Source organism: Oncorhynchus mykiss, chromosome 3 (assembly GCF_057628025.1).
Source record: "Oncorhynchus mykiss isolate SJ-2025 chromosome 3, ASM5762802v1, whole genome shotgun sequence".
Taxonomy (NCBI): domain Eukaryota; kingdom Metazoa; phylum Chordata; class Actinopteri; order Salmoniformes; family Salmonidae; genus Oncorhynchus; species Oncorhynchus mykiss.
Window position 1 is genome coordinate 47822393 of NC_143024.1, and position 20916 is coordinate 47843308.

General features: G+C 40.7%; 2 protein-coding genes across 4 annotated transcripts; both read right to left on the bottom strand.

Moving 5' to 3' along the window:
* Positions 1-1858: 1858 nt before the first annotated feature.
* LOC110519653 (membrane progestin receptor alpha) lies at positions 1859-7981 on the bottom strand. The gene is made up of 2 exons (XM_021596651.3): positions 7823-7981; positions 1859-3245 (listed from the first exon to the last, which is right to left on the bottom strand). The coding sequence occupies exon 2, from the start codon at positions 3237-3239 to the stop codon at positions 2175-2177; it is 1065 nt and encodes a 354-aa protein (XP_021452326.1). The 5' UTR covers positions 3240-3245; positions 7823-7981; the 3' UTR covers positions 1859-2174.
* Positions 7982-10950: 2969 nt separating this feature from the next.
* On the bottom strand, positions 10951-20895 carry stmn1b (stathmin 1b). Of its 3 annotated transcripts, none has more exons than XM_090229398.1 (5): positions 20608-20895; positions 14492-14535; positions 14082-14248; positions 11560-11751; positions 10951-11358 (listed from the first exon to the last, which is right to left on the bottom strand). In XM_090229398.1, the coding sequence occupies exons 1-5, from the start codon at positions 20676-20678 to the stop codon at positions 11299-11301; spliced, it is 534 nt and encodes a 177-aa protein (XP_090085524.1). In that variant the 5' UTR covers positions 20679-20895; the 3' UTR covers positions 10951-11298. The 3 variants fall into 3 exon arrangements, with proteins under 3 accessions (XP_090085524.1, XP_036829853.1, XP_036829854.1); XM_036973958.2 differs by lacking the exon at positions 20608-20895 and adding an exon at positions 15881-15941; XM_036973959.2 differs by lacking the exon at positions 20608-20895 and adding an exon at positions 15392-15704.
* Positions 20896-20916: the final 21 nt, after the last annotated feature.

Consider the following 20916-nt stretch of genomic DNA (forward strand, 5'->3'; position numbering starts at 1 on the left):
CCATTCTTCCATAAGAAATTCCATAATTTGGTGTTTTGTTGATGGTGGTGGAAAACGCTATTTCAGGCGCCACTCCAGAATCTCCCATAAGTGTTCAATTGGGTTGAGATCTGGTGACTGAGACACACACACACACTTTAAACCCCCTATGCTCCTTTGAGACCCCTCTTTCATAGTCACTGAGTTCTCTTCTTCTAACCATGGTAGCCAAAATAATGGGCAACTGGGCATTTTCATACATGATCCTAAGCATGATGGGATGTTAACTGCTTAATTAACTCAGGATCACATCTGTGTGGAAGCACCTGCTTTCAATATACTTTGCATCCCTCATTTCCTTTCTTTTGGCAGTTACCTGTAAGTCAGTCATGATTTATCCTTTTATGTCACCTGTTAGATATTAGTCTAAGCTTTGTAGGTGACATCACTGACATTGGCTGAACCCAAGCTCTCAGGTCTGTAAAGTTCAATGCCACCTCAAACCTCAATCTGATCAGCACATATAAAATGACATACATTTTAGGAGGCATCTCACAACAGAACACTAGGGCAACATTATCTTATTCATCTAAAATTAACATTTGAAATGGCATTTCATTCAAATTGAGTATTGGAATTATTGTCTCCAGGTCCTGATTTGAATACCTGTGTAATAAATGCATTGTTTACTTTAGATTTAAATATATTATTGCCACAGTTTCATGGACATCATAAAAATAGGTTTTAAAATAAATCCAAGCTCTATTATGAGTCATTTGTTCACCTTTCGCTGCTGTGTGACAGACTTAAAATGTCACCCTAAGGGACTTGAGAGGATGTTAAAGGACTACAATGTTCTTGAGGAGGGTCTCAAATATAAGAAAGCAGTGCAAAGACAGGCTTTCAAACACATTCACATCTGAATCACACACAAACATATATACACGCAAACGCACATACATACCCAACCATACATATACAAATATACAAACAGTAAGTCACCCTACTCAGTACTCAGACAGCCCTTTTGTGAGTAAAGTCAAGTCCATGAAAAGACTGAACAATTCACACAAAGGCATTGACATCATCGGGTGTGAAAAAGCAAAAGCTGAAGTTCCAGCCCTTTGAATACAAAAGGAATATTATCACAACGACAAAGAGACATCATTGTAATCTTGGGCACATAATTCCATCCATTTCTTACGCCAACTATCCTAAGAGTGCCAGCTTTGTTCTTTGACATGATCAATCCGCATGTTAGTAAAATGGCCAATTTATGTATCTTAGAGGAGAAATGTTCGGTTTGGTTTGCAAATTGTGTGCTCTATGCCTCAAGCCAAGTCTAACTTCCAGTCTATTATATCTGACAGCCCGTAAAGGCATCTCTCAATCACTTAGAAAGCATAGCTTTGGAGAAAATGGGCAGAGAAAATGGTAGATAAAACACAGAGAATGAGTCATTTGGCAGTGTTGACTGCAGCTCTCTGGAATATCATGGGATAACCAAGGAATAAAAAAATAATAATACTGGTCTTTGTTAAGCACTAACATTTGACTTGGGAGTCAAATCACTTTGAAACTCACATTGTATTTTTAAGAAATAAAAGCTGGTGAGAAATTCTTCTTATTCAATTATTATTATAATTATTTATTTATTATACACTTAAGGGCATTGTGGGTATACTTTTCATTCTTTCCTGCATACCTCTATTGAGATGATTTGTGTCATGCTTGGAGTTGGTCAGTAAATACTGTATATAGTCAAAAAGTAATTCTGACTAATTCTGAGTAGATAGCTAGGCCATGACATGTGATCTCACAGTAGAGAGTGGAAAATTAAGAGGAAAATCAACACAATAAAAAAGTCTCAATTCCAACCTTCATTTTACCATTTATGCGAAGTGAAACAATGTTATTTGAAGTGTTACAGGTACTGCTTGTGCTGTGACAGACAGAAACTATCAGGTTTCTCTGTCTTCATGGAAGGTCAACATCGCAAGACAAAGTCTATGTTGCCAGTTTAAAATGTCATTTGGCAGGCCACAAAATAAAACCTGAAAAAAAAAACAGCAGGTCATCTTTTTACAAAATGAACAGTCTGATTTGTTTAATCTCTTGTCTTTTTAGCTTTCCGGTGTAAATCAGATTAAAGTCTTTCTCCCTTATCCTAATTTATCCCTCTGTCCTGACAGCTCCTACTCCACTTTCTCAAGCATTTGCGCCTGCACACGTTTCCGCACGTAAAAGGCAGTGAGAGCGCTGCAACATGCTGTAAAGACGAAGAGCGCCACTGTGTCGTGGGCCAGGTTGCCGTGGAGACGCTCGTAGAGGGGCCTCCGCTCAATGTAGTCTATGCGTGTCGCCTCGATCTGCACCAGGGTGCACAGCACCAGGAACACGTGGAAGATCTGGTGGCCCTGGCCAATGAAGTCACATCGCCCGGGCAGCCAGCACTCTGGGTGGGGACAGGCAAAGAAGTAGGCGCTCACCAGGAAAAAGAGTACCTGGTAGCGGTGGTAAGCCACGGCCTGGTTGGAGCAGCCCCCCTCCTGCTGGTGGCAGCTGTAGATGCGGTGCAGCACTGGGCTGATGTCCAGGCAGTAGGCCAGGCCTGAGGGAACCACCTGGAACAGCTTGTGGGCAAACTTGGGCAGCCTCGGGCTGGCATACTTGCCGTAGCAGCAGCCGAAGCACGAGAACCAGGCCAGGAACGCTGCGGTGGGCAGGAAGATCCCTCGCACCCGGGCGTGCCAGCCCTCCTCGATGGCGTAGTAAAAGTGGGCAAGGGCGCTGCCATACTGGTAGATGGCCACGCCCACATAGTCCAGGAAGTAGAAGGTGTAGTGGGAGAGCTCGGACTTGGCGTTGAGCAGGTGGGCCAGGGCACTGAACAACAAGTAGGTGAAGGCTGAGAGGAGGACGATAAACAGGGGCTGGGCGTGGGGGTCACGGAGGAAATCCACTGTCTCGGACAGCTCCTGGCACTTGACCAGGATGATGAAGGCGGCCAGCAGGTGGGTCCAAACGTTGAGTGCCTCGTTGTGCCTCTGGAAGAGGGTGAGGAAGTAGTAGCGCCAGCTGTGGTCCGGCTGCCTGTAGCCTCCAATGATGTGAGGCTCACGGAACACCCAGGGCACGTCATGGGCCTTCACGGTGCAGGGCAGAGTAGGGAAGGCCGACTCGAGCAGCTGAGGAATCTGACGCAATGGTTGAGCATTGATGAACAGGCGACCAATCTGCTCCATCACCACAGTCGCCATGGCAAACTAGATACGGGAGATGAGAGCAGAGAATGAGTTCACGGTCAGTCAATAACATCTATCTGGCCATGAGCTATCATTTCTGATGAGGATTTAGACTCTAATCCATATGCATTAGGTCTATGTGTGTTGCATGATATTACAATGCTTAGATTTTGGGGCTTTGGTTTAGTAATGGGGGTGGGTGGAGGGGGTAGATTAGCTTGTTAGATTATTTCATTTAACAGATATCTTTATAATGTCTACATCGGAAACAAAGCAGTGTACTTTTTTTCTCTCAAATATATGCAATTTAACAGTTTTTAACTTTCGATCTGAATTATTTTGGACATCAAAGCAATGTTGAGGATATCCTATTTGAGTCAGAAAAGGATACTCATATGATAGGTAAGATATAGCCTTCAAAACCTTGCAGAGAGCCTATCCAACTGACAATCCCTTTGAAAAAATATATAAAATATTGGAACCAAGACATACAAATAATTGATATTGGCACAAGATGGAAGTGTTGGAACATAAATAACAAAATGACAGATTCCAAAAATCTACGCTTAATCAAGTTTAAACTAATGCATAGAATGTACTATACAAGATACAAAATACACAAATTCTACAGCACAATGGTAGAGTCATGTCTTAAATGTAAAACAAACAATTACTCAATAATTCATGCCTTCTGGGTGTGCTATGAAGTACAAAATATATGGGAGGAGTTAGAAAGTTGGCTATCAGAAGTTTTACAATGTAAGTTTAATTTTAATCCATCTATCTAACATATTTCAAGACATGGCATATGAGGGTGAAATTAGATATCCGATGGGTTGGATCATTATTTTCTCGTCAATAATTTTGAGGGGGAAAAAATACTTAAAAACTGGAAATCAAATGATCTTCCATCAATAGATTAATCAAATGCATTATTATTAAAATGTTGAAAAAATGTGGCCTAATTATAGAAATAAAATACAACAATTTGAAGCCATATGGCATAAAGTATTACAAGCCCTAGAAATACCAAAATGATGACAAATAAGAAAGTATGTTGAGAACAAACAAAGATGGGTATGGAAACTATAGGAACATGAAGGTTTGAGCAAGTATGATGTCATTAATGTTTGTTGAAATCTAAGTACAGTACCAAGCAAAAGTTTGGACACACCTACTCATTCAATGGTTTTTCTTTATTTTTACAATTTTCTACATTGTAGAATAATAGTGAAGACATCAAAACTATGAAATAACACATATGGAATCATGTAGTAAACAAAAACTGTTTAACAAATCAAAACATGTGTTTCACGTTTTAGGTAAGACCCAGATGCAGACAGTGTCAAAGTAACAAACGTTTATTACTAGTACAGGGGCAGGCAAAACGACAGGTAGGCAGAGGTCAGTAATCCAAATAGGGTACAAAAGGTCCAGAACGGCAGGCAGTCTCAGGGTCACAGTAGGCAGGGGCAAGGTACAGAACAGCAGGCAGTCTCAGGGTCAGGGCAGGCAGAATGGTCAAAACCGGGAAAAACTAGAAAACAGGAACTAGAACAGACAGGAGAAAGGGGAAAAACACTGGTAGGTTTCACAAAACAAATTGTCAACAGACAAACAGAGAACACAGGTATAAATACCCTGGGGATAATGGGGAAGATTGTAGACACCCAGAGGGGGGTGGCGACAAGCACAAAGACAGGTGAAACAGATCAGGGTGTGACAATATTTTATATTTGAGATTCTTCAAAGTAGCCACCTTTTGCCTTAATGGCAAAAGCTTTACAGCTTTGCACACTCGTGGCATTCTCTCAACAAGCTTCCTGAGGTAGTCGCCTAGAATGCATTTCAATTAAGTTAATTTCTTGAATTTCTTTCCTTCTTAATGTGTTTGAGCCGATCAGTTGTGTTGTGACAAGGTAGGCTTGGAATACAGCAATAGCACTATTTGGTAAAAGACCAAGTCCATAATATGGCAGTTCAAATAAGAAAAGAGAAATGACAGTCCATCATTACTTTAAGAAACGATGGTCAGTCAATACGGAACATTTCAAAAACTTTCTCTTTAAGTGCAGTCGCAAAAACCGATATGATGAAATTGGCTCTCATGAGGACCTCCACAGGAACGGAAGACCCAGAGTTACCTATGCTGCAGAGGATAAGTTCATTAGAGTTACCAGCCTCCGAAATCGGCAATTACCTGCACCTCAGATTGCAGCCTGTAAAAATGCTTCACAGAGTTCAAGTAACAGACACATCTCAACATCAACTATTCAGAGGCGACTGCGTGAATCAGGCCTTCATGGTCAAATTGCTGCAAAGAAACCACTGCTAAAATGACACCAATAAGAAAAAGAGAATTGCTTGGGCCAAGAAACACGAGCAATGGACATTAGACCGGTGGAAATCTGTCCTCTGGTTCCAACTTCCGTATCTTTGTGAGATGCACAGTAGGTGAACGGATGACCTCTGCATGTGTGGTTCCCACCGTGAAGCATGGAGGAGTCCTAATTTGAGATTTCTGGTTCCAACCTCCGTATCTTTTTGAGATGCACAGTAGGTGAACGGATGACCTCCACATGTGTGGTTCCCACCGTGAAGCATGGAGGAGGAGGTGTGATGGTGTGGGGGTGCTTTGCTGGTACACTGTCTGTGATTTATTTAGAATTCAAGGCACACTTAACCAGCATGGCTACTACAGCATTCTGCAGGGTTACGCCATCCCATCTGGTTTGCACTTAGTGGGACTATCATTTATTTTTCAACAGGACAATGGCCCAAAACACACCTCCAGACTATGTAAGTGTCACGCCCTGACCTTAGAGAGCCTTTTTTATTCTCTATTTGGTTAGGTCAGGGTGCGACTTGGGTGGGCAAATCTATGTGTTCTATTTCTTTGTTGGCCGGGTATGGTTCCCAATCAGAGGCAGCTGTCCATCGTTGTCTCTGATTGGGGATCATAGTCAGCCTGTTTTCCACCTGAGTTTGTGGGATCTTGTTTTTGTACTGTTGCTTTCCAGCACTCCAGAACTTTACGTTTGTTTATATTTTTTATTTTTTTTGGTGTCATCAATATAAGAAAGATGTACGCTTACCACCCTGCGCCTTGGTCTCCATCTCTAAACGACCGTAACAGTAAGGGCTATTTTACCAATATGGAGAGTGATGGAGTGCTGTATCAGATAACCTGGCCTCCACAATCACCCGACCCCAACTCATTTGAGATGGTTTGGGATGCGTTGGACTGCAGAGTGAAGGAAAAGCAGCCAACAAGTGCTGAGCATATGTTGGAACTCATTCAAGACTGTTGGAAATGCATTCCAGCTAACTACATCATGAAGCTAGTTGAGAGAATACCAAGAGTGTGTAAAACTGTCATCAAGGCAAAGGGTGGCTACTTAGAAGAATATAAAATATAAAAACACTTTTTTGTTAACTACATGATTCCATATGTGTTATTTCATAGTTTTGATGTCTTCACTATTATTCTACAATGTAAAAAATAGTCTAAATAAAGAAAAACCCTTCAATGAGTAGGTCTGTCCAAACTTTTGATTGGTACTGTATGTCTGAGTTGGTGTTTTTTGTATTTTTTCTTTATGTTGAAGGTTGTGCATTAAGTCCCAGCCAATGTAATGTCTAGTTTAGTGGATCTATGTCTGAAATGTTAAGTTGTCTATTGTCTTTTGTCCTTGTCTACTGTCTAAAATAAAATCTTACAAAAAATATAAGGCTACTAATGTATATTTGCATTGTCAGCAGCACAAAGATGTAAATTCTGGAGCCTAGGCCTACACACGGGGTGCATATTAATAGTCTTCAGTAAATTAAACAGCTTCCTCAAACTCCCAATTGCTACTTAATTTGCATTTATTTAAAAACGCAGGGCAAGCGAAAGAATGCCTATGCTACTGAGAATTGTATTCCACTTGTGCACTCCTCCCATGACCATGTTAGAGTTGAAAAAGGTAAGGGGACAAGAAGAGGGGGCCACGTAAATGATTGAGTGCTAAGCAAAAATTGTATCATAGAGCGATCGTTGAATGGGAAAAGAATCATGTGACATATTCCCCATCCTGCCGGTCTCCACCCATTTTTACATTGGTTGCATGCATAGCTGTCTTTAAAAGATTCATAGGTGAAGAATTGCTCGAGTATAAACGAATCCAGAAGCTTTGAGACTTTGGAACGATATTCTAATGTAAATTATTTAGTCAAGGCATCCAACAGTGAGGCCTATTTTAGCCTACTAGCTAACAATCGATAATTGCATGGAAACGGCTGATCAATATGTTATCCTAATTATCGACATAGCCAAATATGAACACAAATTGGGTATTTCTGGAAAAAGACATTCGAATTAAGCCGACACGTGATCAGGGATGGGTAAACTGCATGCGAAATAGGCTTCAATTTCCCATGCTAACAGCTGCTCTTTTACATGTTATACGACATTTACTAAAACAGAGCCTTCTATACAAATGCACATGATTAAAATGGTCTATCGGTATGCACATTGACATTTTATGCGACCATGTTCCGGCGTGGCCATCAGTACTGAAAACCATAAGAAATAAAGAAATAAGAAATAAACCTACCTGAAAAAGGCAAACGCAGAATTAGTGCAAAACCTTGAATAGTGATTCCTTTGGATTATTCATTAATACATAAAATATGAATAACATTGTTTCATCAATAAAATTACTAAAGTTGGATTATTCTTGTGCGGGTGGAGCGCCTGTCGGCTTTATATATATATTTATTTTAACAAGACGCTATCTGTCGTCAAAGAGCCACGAGCCATTGACGAGCAGATGTTCTAACCAATCAGCGGTCAGATATGGTGTAGGTTCCTGTCTTTTCACTAGATTCTCACCAATAGCGTAGATCTTATTTGACTGCACACTGTCAGGGAATGAAATGCAGTGTCTGCTCTGAAAATGAAGAAACACCCACTCCCCATAAATTATGTACTTGTTTTACTGATTTGAAAGTCTACTGGAGAGGTGCCTGCCCTGCTCTGCTCTGCCCTGCCCTGCTCTGCCCTGCTCTGCCCTGCTCTGCCCTGCTCTGCCCTGCTCTGCCCTGCTCTGCCCTGCTCTGCCCTGCTCTGCCCTGCTCTGCCCTGCTTGCGGGTCGGCAGGTAGCCTAGAGGTTAGAGTGTTGGACCAGTAACCAAAAGGTTGCTAGATCGAATCCTCGAGCTGATAAGGTAAAAATCTGTCATTTGGCCCCTGAACAAGGCAGCCAAATGACAGATAGGGTAAAATGCACTGTTACTAGGCTGTCATTGTAAGTAGGAATTTGTTCTTAACTGACTTGCCTAGTTAAATAAAGGTATAAAGGCTCACATTCTCCCTCCTCCCACGCTGGGGGTAGCATTGACAATGTGTCTTTGTATGAAACACTGTGGATGTGTCTGTGAAAGGCTTGCATTGTATATACTCAGTCAGACCCAACCAAGACTTTCAATACAATTCGCAGAGGTGTCTCAGCTATCTCCCCCTGGCAATACCGCCTGCTGAGACCCCAATACAAAAACGTTATTGTACAATTAGATAAAGTGCACATAAATGTGCACAGCCTACTATCATACGGTGGATATCTTTCTCAGACTTAACAGGTGTCTCTAAAACAATATAGGCAAGAGCCCGATCAGAAATGTCACACAAGATGAACACATTCTGTTTGCAATTTGAACATGTTCCATGCCTGGTATGTGACTTGGTAACCTGTTTCCAATACATTTCAAATGTATTTAGGAACAAAAAATGCACTCCAAACTAGCTTTTCAGGTGTTTGTTTAAGCAAAGATAGGGTAGAATGCATATTTAGCATATTAAAAATCTATGTGTTACAATTGTGTAATTATTGTATTTTCACACATTTGTTTAATGTACATTTCCCGTGGGAGGGGGCCCTTGTTGATGAATGGTCCAGTACCTCATTATTTTAGAACTTGCTCAAAGTGCAGGTCGTTTCATATTTGTTGAAGCACAGATGAAATGGGACAAATATTAAAATGTGTTTTGTTGCTTGGAAGGACTTATACCGTAATATCCGTTGTTTATCACATCTGCCGATACCTTCTTAGTATAACATTAATGATTACCATGACATGAATGATTGTAAACATAGCTTATATAGAGGTGCTATAGAGGTGAGGTAAGTGAACTATAAAGGGACCAGAACATGATGTCCAAGAATGGAGGCTGACCACAGAGACTTCTCTAAATAAAATGTATTCAGCCTCCTGAGGTTGAAGAGGAGATGTTCGTCACCATGCTGGCATTGTGGAGGGACCATCTGTGGCCATATCAGCAGTAGGCTACATACCAGCACTCGGTTTTTAACCGTTAGCACTAATTCAACCAAATTTTAGGCCTGATCTGCAAACCTCCCGGTTCTAATAGAATATGGCATTTGTAGGTACACTTAATCAGTGAAACAATTCAACAAAACACAAGATGTTCATTTAATTGTTTATAATGATAAAACAATATTACTAATATGCCCAAAGAACACTGTCTATACACTGCCAAAATGAGTAAAAGAGAAATCTTAATTTCATTTTCCAGCTACTGTTGCTCTACATTATAGTTTTGCGCTATTACCACTAGGTGTAAGTAGAGTCAAAGAAATGACTTGCCTTTTTTTAATGTAGCAATTCATTATATTTACCAGTACCACTATCAAGGCCTTATATCACAAAATATATGCATTGAATAAAAGGAACATCTAGATAATAAATTATGATAACAAGTAAACAAACATGGCAATTAGCTCTACCCAATCTTTAGGTAAAATATGAAGATATCATTGAAATACTGAGGGTGATACAATTACACTATTCATCCACAATGCTACATCTACTATGTTGTGGGATCCATTTGAAAATGACTATCAAATTTGCATGACGAAATATGAATTACCAAAATGGAAATACTAGTGTAGTCTAGGTGTGCACCAATACAAAAGGTGTAGGTAACTGAGTCTGCAACTCAAAAGCCACAAATAAATTAAGACCATTATTGACGCATCCGTGGGTCAATCTAAGTAACATAATACAAAAATCCCCATCAAAATCCGTAAATTTAAGATAGAGATCAGTTGTTTTTTGCATGGGCTGCGTTAATATTCACCGCATCCCCCTGTATTTAGGCCTTCCGCATCTGCGGTGGAAGGTGGAGGAGCTAGTTGTGTTCGTCAGACCATGAGACATCCCGAAAATCGTCTTCTCACAAAAACGTATGTAGCGTCCAAACGTATGTAGCGCCTGCAAACTATTATGATCACTCTATGGAAATGGTAGACTCTCACGTACACGATGGTGTTCCCCATTTTGCTCTACGCCCCCCACTGGACTCGTCTGTCACGGGACTCTTCTGAATGTAACCCATACAAACGAAGTATGGAAGTCGTTTTATGCCAACAAAAATAAGGGATTAAATGTGTTTAAAAATATATATATTTCCTGACCTTTCATATATATCCTAGATATGGAACAGACACTTCAAAACCTTATTCCTTTTGATTAATTTGTTTTGCCATGTATGAATGTGTTATTCAAAGCGTTTCTATAGACTATAGTAGTAAAGGACAAATTAAATATTATATAAAAAAATAAATACATTCAAAATCAAATAGCTACATGATCCATCCATGACCATCTTTAAAACAAGTTAATATGTTAGCCGTTGTGGTGGGTAGGGTACTAAGCTAAGACTTTTAGAGGTTTTGAAGAACAATTGCAACTTTATTAAGCTCAGATAACGCAGTTTTACAAGGTACAAGGATTTACTTACATTATGCAATTCACAATGTTAAGGACCGATGTCTAACAGTGGCATGCTTCCTTATAGGTAAAAACACTGCTTATTTCAAAGGTCATAAGCTACAAATAACACATCTACTGGAGGTGGGGGAAGAAATACTTACACATCCACAACAAAAGCAACAATGGACGGCCTAACTAATCCTAACAAGGTGAACAAAACTATAACAATGAAAAATATAATACTGTCAATGAACAGAACAAAAAGATATGTTTTTTTATTATTATTACAAAAGAAAATCAGTTCTCCCCCTCTGGTTTTGTTTCCTTGGCCTTTCGTACCTCCTCAAGCTTCTTATCCTAAAATGAATAAAAAACATGAAAATCACATTAGTTAAACTGATTAGTTAAGTATAACTTTGAACAGTGTGCATGGCATTTCAACCAACATCCCATTTCCATAACCTGGGCCTTTCAATTTGAAATTCTCTCAAGTTCAGAATTGCAGAAAATTACGTCAAGATGTCAGACAAAAATGGCAGGCTGAGCAGTGAGGCCAACCTTCTCTTTGAATTTCTCATTGAGAGCTGCCATTCGTGCCGTGCGATTCTCTTTGTTGGCTTCCATCTTCTGATTGAGCTTCTCCTCTGCTGTCTTACTGAAGTTGTTGTTCTCTTCCATGGCTTTCTTCAGAACTTCCTTCTCGTGCTCTCTCTTCTCAGCTAAGTGCTTCAGCACCTCTGCTTCATGACTCTGATCAAATTAGAAAATCAAAGTCACACAGGAAGTTAGTGGTAGGCTAGTGGGAACAAACCTGAGATAGAAAATAATAAAATATAAATGAACTAAACCTGTAAGGTGGATGCGGCTGTAAAAATTCCCTTATCAATAATGACTAATGTATACATTTCAATCAGGACTGACTAATCAGAATACTATTATGTTACTGTATATGTACTAATCAGAATACTATTATGTTACTGTATATGTATGAATTTTCTTTTAATCCTAGTACTGAATATAATGTGTGTAAATACGGTGCCTTGCAAAAGTAATCGGCCCCCTTGAACTTTGCGACCTTTTGCCACATTTCAGGCTTCAAACATAAAGATATAAAACTGTATTTTTTTGTGAAGAATCAACAACAAGTGGGACACAATCATGAAGTGGAACGACATTTATTGGATATTTCAAACTTTTTTAACAAATCAAAAACTGAAAAATTGGGCGTGCAAAATTATTCAGCCCCCTTAAGTTAATACTTTGTAGCGCCACCTTTTGCTGCGATTACAGCTGTAAGTCGCTTGGGGTATGTCTATCAGTTTTGCACATCGAGAGACTGACATTTTTTCCCATTCCTCCTTGCAAAACAGCTCGAGCTCAGTGAGGGTGGATGGAGAGCATTTGTGAACAGCAGTTTTCAGTTCTTTCCACAGATTCTCGATTGGATTCAGGTCTGGACTTTGACTTGGCCATTCTAACACCTGGATATGTTTATTTTTGAACCATTCCATTGTAGATTTTGCTTTATGTTTTGGATCATTGTCTTGTTGGAAGACAAATCTCCGTCCCAGTCTCAGGTCTTTTGCAGACTCCATCAGGTTCTCTTCCAGAATGGTCCTGTATTTGGCTCCATCCATCTTCCCATAAATTTTAACCATCTTCCCTGTCCCTGCTGAAGAAAAGCAGGCCCAAACCATGATGCTGCCACCACCATGTTTGACAGTGTGTTCAGGGTGATGAGCTGTGTTGCTTTTACGCCAAACATAATGTTTTGCATTGTTGCCAAAAAGTTCAATTTTGGTTTCATCTGACCAGAGCACCTTCTTCCACATGTTTGGTGTGTCTCCCAGGTGGCTTGTGGCAAACTTTAAACGACACTTTTTATGGATATCTTTAATAAATGGCTTTCTTCTTGCCACTCTTCCATAAAGGCCAGATTTGTGCAATATACGACTGATTGTTGTCCTATGGACAGAGTCTCCCACCTCAGCTGTAGATCTCTGCAGTTCATCCAGAGTGATCATGGGCCTCTTGGCTGCATCTCTGATCAGTCTTCTCCTTGTATGAGCTGAAAGTTTAGAGGGACGGCCAGGTCTTGGTAGATTTGCAGTGGTCTGATACTCCTTCCATTTCAATATTATCGCTTGCACAGTGCTCCTTGGGATGTTTAAAGCTTGGGAAATATTTTTGTATCCAAATCCGGCTTTAACCTTCTTCACAACAGTATCTCGGACCTGCCTGGTGTGTTCCTTGTTCTTCATGATGCTCTCTGCGCTTTTAACAGACCTCTGAGACTATCACAGTGCAGGTGCATTTATACAGAGACTTGATTACACACAGGTGGTTTGTATTTATCATCATTAGTCATTTAGGTCAACATTGGATCATTCAGAGATCCTCACTGAACTTCTGGAGAGAGTTTGCTGCACTGAAAGTAAAGGGGCTGAATAATTTTGCACGCCCAATTTTTCAGTTTTTGATTTGTTAAAAAAGTTTGAAATATCCAATAAATGTCGTTCCACTTCATGATTGTGTCCCACTTGTTGATTCTTCACAAAAAATACAGTTTTATGTCTTTATGTTTGAAGCCTGAAATGTGGCAAAAGGTCGCAAAGTTCAAGGGGGCCGAATACTTTCGCAAGGCACTGTATAATCAAGAATTAGAACAATGACTGTCTGTTCCTTGGTAGAAATGAATGAACTATATCTCCAGACTGGCTAGAATGCTTATCTACACAGGCTTGCCTTGGCTCTAGACTGATGTGGGAAGGCTTGAGAACTATACAGCCTTTCTACCAGTGTCAAGAAGAGACGGAACATTTAGAAAACGCTGACGTCATTTTCAGTTTATAATCTGTGGCAAAATGTATCATGAGCAGTACTCTCGTGAATAAATGCTGCTGGTTGACTTTAAGACTGGGCTCTGTCCATTTTATACAAAATAAGAGTCATACAAATTCATAAAATCATACAAAAACAGAGTGTTTAATTTTAATTGGGTATTAAAACAGAGGAATTTAATTCCTGCAACAGCGGCTCCATTTCCTGATACTTATTTGTGTATATCTGACTGTAGGTACCTTGCGTCTCTCCTCTGCAGCCTCCAGTTTCTTCTGGATTTCCTCTAGTGACATCTCCTTCTTCTCCTTTGGGGGAGGTAGGGGGATTTCACCCTTGGCATCGGGGGCCAAGATTACCTCAAATGCTTGACCTGAAGCACGCTTGTCCAACTCCTTGACCAGGATCGCTGTGAAAATAGGGAATCCATCAATGTTGATACAAGTAGGTATCAAACTGATAATAGCATAGACATAACACCTAAACAATATGATAGTGAAGCTAATTGCATAAAAGTTACTCCAAAATGACACAATACATTATTTACCATTAATTTATATTGGGCACTAAACTAAAAAAAAAGGTGTAACTGTCCCAATATGTTTGGGCTCATTGTAATAGTGTAATAAAGTCCTATCATGTTAACACTTACCTCCAGAGGACGCCATTTCAGCAGAGTACTGAGGGTTGCTTTGCCTGGGAGGAAAAATACAGACAAAGCCATAGGTTTAATGACAGAAAGACAATACATCAAAAGATGCATCCATGCACTAATCAGGAATGAACAGAAACACGGATTGATACAAGCAATGATATGTGCCTAGTAAGAATTCAATTGGGGGTTTATTGCTGTCTATAAGATGACCGTTGGAGATGGATCACTTGTGGATCATTCATGTTAGACATGTAGCATGAATATTAGCGATACAGCAAATGATTGAGAATAGATTTCACAGTACCCTTACTGCACCTGTTCAAAACAACAGCTGGCAAATGTTTAAAATAGTTTATTTCAATGGAGACAAAAAGGGTGTGGACATGAAGCCCTTCCCATCCTTGTTTATCAGGAACAAATACCAGAGCATAAATTAAGTTACTAATATTAGAATTTATTCTACCTTACCATTGTCATTGTAATATCATGTCAGCAGAGAACGTTTTCTTTCCCGGAATTGGATTTGATTATTGCACGAAGACAATAAAGGGAGCACCATTGGAAATACAGGTCAGAGAACAATATGAACCTAGGTGTGGTCTGAATTGACAGATTGGAGAACATTCAAATTCAATCATTGCATTTATTGAGTTAAAGCCAATTCCTAGCTAAAGGCAGAGGCCTACACTAAGACCAGCTTCAAAACAAGACACCAACACTAACAAAGACTGAATACAAACGACCAACAGTAATCTATTCATGTCGATGACAGCATGACAGATTTCAATTTCATAAAAACACAATTATGAATCATTACATTATTTAAGATTTTACAATATCACACAACTTTACATAGCTAGACAAATACCACCGACACTGATATCCATCTCAACTCACCTGAAAATTGCACGAATAGCAAACTGGTGCTGAGGAGACAATGGACTCGGCTACACTGTCAGCTCAGCACACTCGGCACAGACACTGGCAGACAACCTGAATATATTAGCTAGCTAGCTACTGCAGACTGAAACCCCTCTTCACATGTAAGTTAAAGCACAGCGATTTGTCCATAGTGGTTGTCGAAAGTCAATGTTTAATCGTCGACATAGGAATTGAGAAAAAGCGCAAGACCGAGGCACAGTGTGATCACTCCCACCTAGTCTCCATCCCCAGAGTCATGCGCTGCGTAGCTGGCTAACGTTAACCATCTGAACAGCTATTAACTATGTTCAAGGCAGCTAGCTTACATTATAGGATGCTCAATTGCCATACATTTGTAATGACAACGAAGTTACTTACCCCAAAAAGGACAAACATCACTGAAAGCGTAATGATTGCCATCAATATATCTCCAATGATTACCGTTAAAAGCATTTTTAAACCTACCTTCAAATGCTGAAAAGGTGGTGTGGTCGCGCCTTCTTCACTGCCTGCCTCAGCACCGTTCGGCAACAACAAAAAGAACCGAAGCACTAAAGTTAACTCGTCACATCTCGTTCTCTACTCCCATTGGTCCTAATCGTCCAATCAATAATGTCGATTTAGCGTGCATTCGTAGATTACTTTTGGCAGTCTACTCCGATTTCCAAAACGCTCACGTTTGAGTGTACCAGAGCACAAGAGTAACTGATTAATTTACGAACGCGCAACACCGTTGAATATGACAGGTGTCAGTAAAGGTTGGCAGAAAATGGAATTCAATTGTTGCTAGCAGCACAGTTAGTCACTAACGCTCTAGATAGCATGAAAACAGCCTAACTAGCTCTGCTAGGGCAAGTAAAATGTTCAGAGTGAGGTGTTCTCTCATTTGTCTGGAAGTAACAAGCAAGCCAGGCAACTTTAGCCAGTTAGCTTGGGGGGGGCTCGTAGTGGTGACATCAGACCGTCTAGTTAAGTAGGCAATAGAAAAAAGCCTGTCTATCATGTTCATTGATTGGGTTAAGACGAACCGTCACTCCAAAACTAGCGGACCAATGGAGACTCATTGTCTGCGCCTCCCCCTAAACCCCGCCCTTTTCGGAAAAATAATGCCAAAACTCGCAATTGAAAAGACTGGCAGTGAAAGCAGAGCAAAGAAACAGACTTCGAAAGTAAAGATACGAGTAGCGTAACCAAAAGGTAGTACATGCAGGCAAGAGCACAGGCAAAGTGTATTCAATAGGATTGGTTGCTGGGAAAGTTTAACCGAAAATGATTTTTGCATTCGTTGTCAAGTATAATTTTTAATCACTTGTCATAGAGTTTTGCTCTCGCTTTAAAATGATTTTTGGGGTTTTGCTTTTGATGTCTTATTTTTGTTTACAATTCTATACATTTTGCTCTCAATTGTTTGGTTTTTGATTTCAACATCCATTATTTCACCCGTCCTCGAAAATATAATCTTTACATTCTCAACTTTATATTTCATGTTCACAATTTATTTTATTTTGAATTCAATACATATGGCGTGGAATTGACCCCATAGAAATGCATTTACGAACGAACCCTAATGAATCGATGTTCTCAGCTTGAATGAAATCAAAAGCATGAGACAGGGTTCCCAGGATGGATACAGTAGCCTACCATCATCAACAAAAATAGTTACTCTAGCTGGCTTTCTAATCCTATCCCTCAGTCTTCTAAACCCACTGGTGCAAACATTGCTAGACTTCCTGGAACGCTTGTGAGACAGACCAGGCAGACACTAGGGGCTAGGGTTCCGGTCAAGAAGCACAGTTGACTGCTCCTGCAATTTTGCTTCGGTACTGCAGTATAACGGAGGCCTGGCCCAGAAAGACAATTTCCATACATGGCCCCATAGACATAGAAGATCTTAAAGTACTTAAGTATAAATTCTTTAAAGTACTACTTAAGTCTTTTTTTTTGTGTATCTGTACTTTACTATTTACATGTTTGACAACTTTTACTCCTAAAGGAATGAATGTACTTTCTGGTCCATACATTTTCTCTGACACCCAAAAGTAAAAGCGTCATTGAATGGGTGAGTTAATTTAATCCTAACATGGGTTTGTTGTACTTCTCTACATGCATGCAATGAAGGATGTCACAGACTTGTATCTTTGAACTTCCTGGGAAGTTTAGACATTGGTTGGCATCCACCCAAGTAAGGATTCCTGCGCAAATGTATTTGTGCAAAAAAAGCTGTAACTTGGTAATAGTGTATATTTTAATATTATATTTTGGATATATTTTATATTATTTCGAGTATATATTTTTATCCAGGTTGTGTCTCATTGAGATAAAATCTCTTCTAAGAGACCTGGTTCGAGACCAAGATGGCGCGCGGGGGAGGGGGGTGTCATGACTGTCCTGTGAGGATTGGAATGGGTCAGATCAGCTTGGCAATTGATGACAGTAACCAGACCTTCTCTCACCCGCAGTAGAAGGGAGGAGGGAACTGGGCCGATTGGACAGTTCACACCCTTTACAAATTTACAAATTACACAGGAGAAGAGGACTCTCTTGTCCCCTCCAGTATGAACCAACGAAATGTCTTTGTTAACAGCATTTTCCTGCAGAAACTCTAACAACATTCACAAAAGTGAATACTGGAACAATATTTCTAACATAAGAATGTGGGAAATGGTCAATGGTGATCTAAAGAATAATCATTTCATATGGGTTTTAATTTGTGATGTCATTCAAAATGGTATAAAGGAAATACTACATGTAGCTTGGAAAGTATATCCCCTTTATCTGTCAAGTTTCCATCCAATACATTGTGCATATAATATTAACAATTATGAAAGTATTTTTGTTAAGATAATAATGTGATTTTAGGAGCCATAGGAGAATCTCTCCCCTATAAACTGTGCATAGTAAGTAGCCACGCCCCAAGTGAGGTCAGAGAGCGTGTCAGACTGATGGAACTGTCCCCTTTGGCCAGAATGCATAAAAGGATTGGTAGAGAGATTAACATTAGACCAGAAAGCGTGGAGCGGTCTCTACACTTTTGGAAATATTTGGAACTTTGAACCTCAATATATGGTGAAGAAAATAAACTTACCTCCCAGACTAGACCAGAACATCACCAGGCTGCAGCTGCACATGTAAAGTGGTTCAAACTCTAGCTATCAACACGTGGTGGAGAGAGCAGAAAACTAGTGATGCACCGACATTACATTTTTGGCCTATACCGATATCCAATATTGTCCTTGCCAAAAAAAACGATGCTGATAACCGTTATTTACATTTTTTGCAGCTTTTTAGACATTCTAGTATAGTTAAATAGTTAACACACACACACATGGACGCAGCAGTCTAAGGCACTGCATCTCAGTGCAAGAGGCGTCACTACAGTCCCTGGTTCGAATCCAAGCTCTATCACATCCGGCCGTGATTGGGAGTCCCATAGGTCGGTGCACAATTAGCCCAGCGTTGGCCCGGGTAGGCCGTCATTGTAAATAAGAATTTGTTCTTAACTGACTTGTCTAGTTGTAAGGGGTGCGTAACTGGTGGCAGGGAAGTCAGACGCAGGAGAGCAGCCCTGAGGTCGAAATGAGGTACCCTAGGAAGGAGACGGAGGTACCCTAGGAAGGAGACGGACTTTTGGAAGAACAGGCATTTCTCAGCCTTGGCGTACAGGTCATGCTCCAACAGTCGACCAAGCACCCTGCGCACCAGGGAGACATGCTCAGCGTGTGTAGCGAAGTATATCAGAATGTCATCAATATACACCACTACACCCTGCCCGTGCAGGTCCTTGAAAATCTCACGTTAGTTTTGGGCAACAGGGTTAAGTAGCTGGCTAGCTACAATTTCAATAGGCGAACAACAAGTGGCAACCTAGCTAATACTTACTCACAAACTTCTACAGATGCACAATCGAGAGCATCCTGGCGGGCTGTATCACCGCCTGGTACGGCAACTGCTCCGCCCTCAACCGTAAGGCTCTCCAGAGGGTGGTGAGGTCTGCACAACGCATCACCGGGGGCAAACTACCTGCCCTCCAGGACACCTACACCACCCGATGTCACAGGAAGGCCATAAAGATCATCAAGGACATCAACCACCCGAGCCACTGCCTGTTCACCCCGCTATCATCCAGAAGGCGAGGTCAGTACAGGTGCATCAAAGCTGGGACCGAGAGACTGAAAAACAGCTTCTATCTCAAGGCCATCAGACTGTTAAACAGCCACCACTAACATTGAGTGGCTGCTGCCAACACACTGACACTGACTCAACTCCAGCCACTTTAATAATGGGAATTGATGGGAAATGATGTAAATATATCACTAGCCACTTTAAACAATGCTACCTTATATAATGTTACTTACCCTACATTATTCATCTCATATGCATACGTATATACTGTACTCTATATCATCGACTGTATCCTTATGTAATACATGTATCACTAGCCACTTTAAACTATGCCACTTTGTTTACATACTCATCTCATTTGTACATACTGTACTCGATACCATCTACTGTATCTTGCCTATGCTGCTCTGTACCATCACTCATTCATATATCCTTATGTACATATTCTTTATCCCCTTACACTGTGTACAAGACAGTAGTTTTGGAATTGTTAGTTAGATTACTTGTTATTACTGCATTGTCGGAACTAGAAGCACAAGCATTTCGCTACACTCGCATTAACATCTGCTAACCATGTGTATGTGACAAATAAAATTTGATTTGATTTGATTTGATTGATTTGACAAGGATTCCTAAATCATTCCTAAGAATAATAAAAATGACTGCAGTTTCTACTGGTCATTGTTTTCAGGCTGGTTGTATTTGGTGCTAGCTAGGTACAAAGCTAAAGCTAGCTATCCCAGAAGTTGCGGTCGATCAAATTATGCTTTATTACCAACGTGGCATTGTAAACACATCGCTCGTGGCCCGTGTTTGCTTGTCTGCAGAATTTTTTGTACAGCTTTGACAGTGCTACTGTATCTTTTTTGACACGCAAAGACCCAAACGGCGTTCCATAGTATGTATGTTGTGAAGCTAATAGCAGTGATGCCAATACTGTGTAACTCCGGTAGGTCAACATCTGAAAAATAGCTCACTTGGTAGTGTGTACCGGTTCTCGACCAGTCGGCGAAGCCAACATCACCCACGACAGAGAATGGTTGATTGTCAAGGGCAATGAATTCCATTACCTTGGCTTTAATGGATTTCGCCTTGGCGCCGGCCATGGAGCAGGACTGGACGCCGTGCCTGGACTGGGCATCGGAAGGCTCCGGCCATGGCGCAGGAAGCTGCGGACCGTCACTGGAAGCTCTGAACTGTGGCCTGGTGCGTGGAGCCGGCACAGGTTTCACCGGACTGACGATGCTCTTCAAAACTCCTGCGCTGCAGCATACTCCTAGCCAACATTTCTCTCCGATATCCCTCCTCAAACTTCTCCATCAACTCCACCATCTCTCGCTCTCTCCTCGGCTGTGCCCCTCCCTAATATGTTTTTGCCC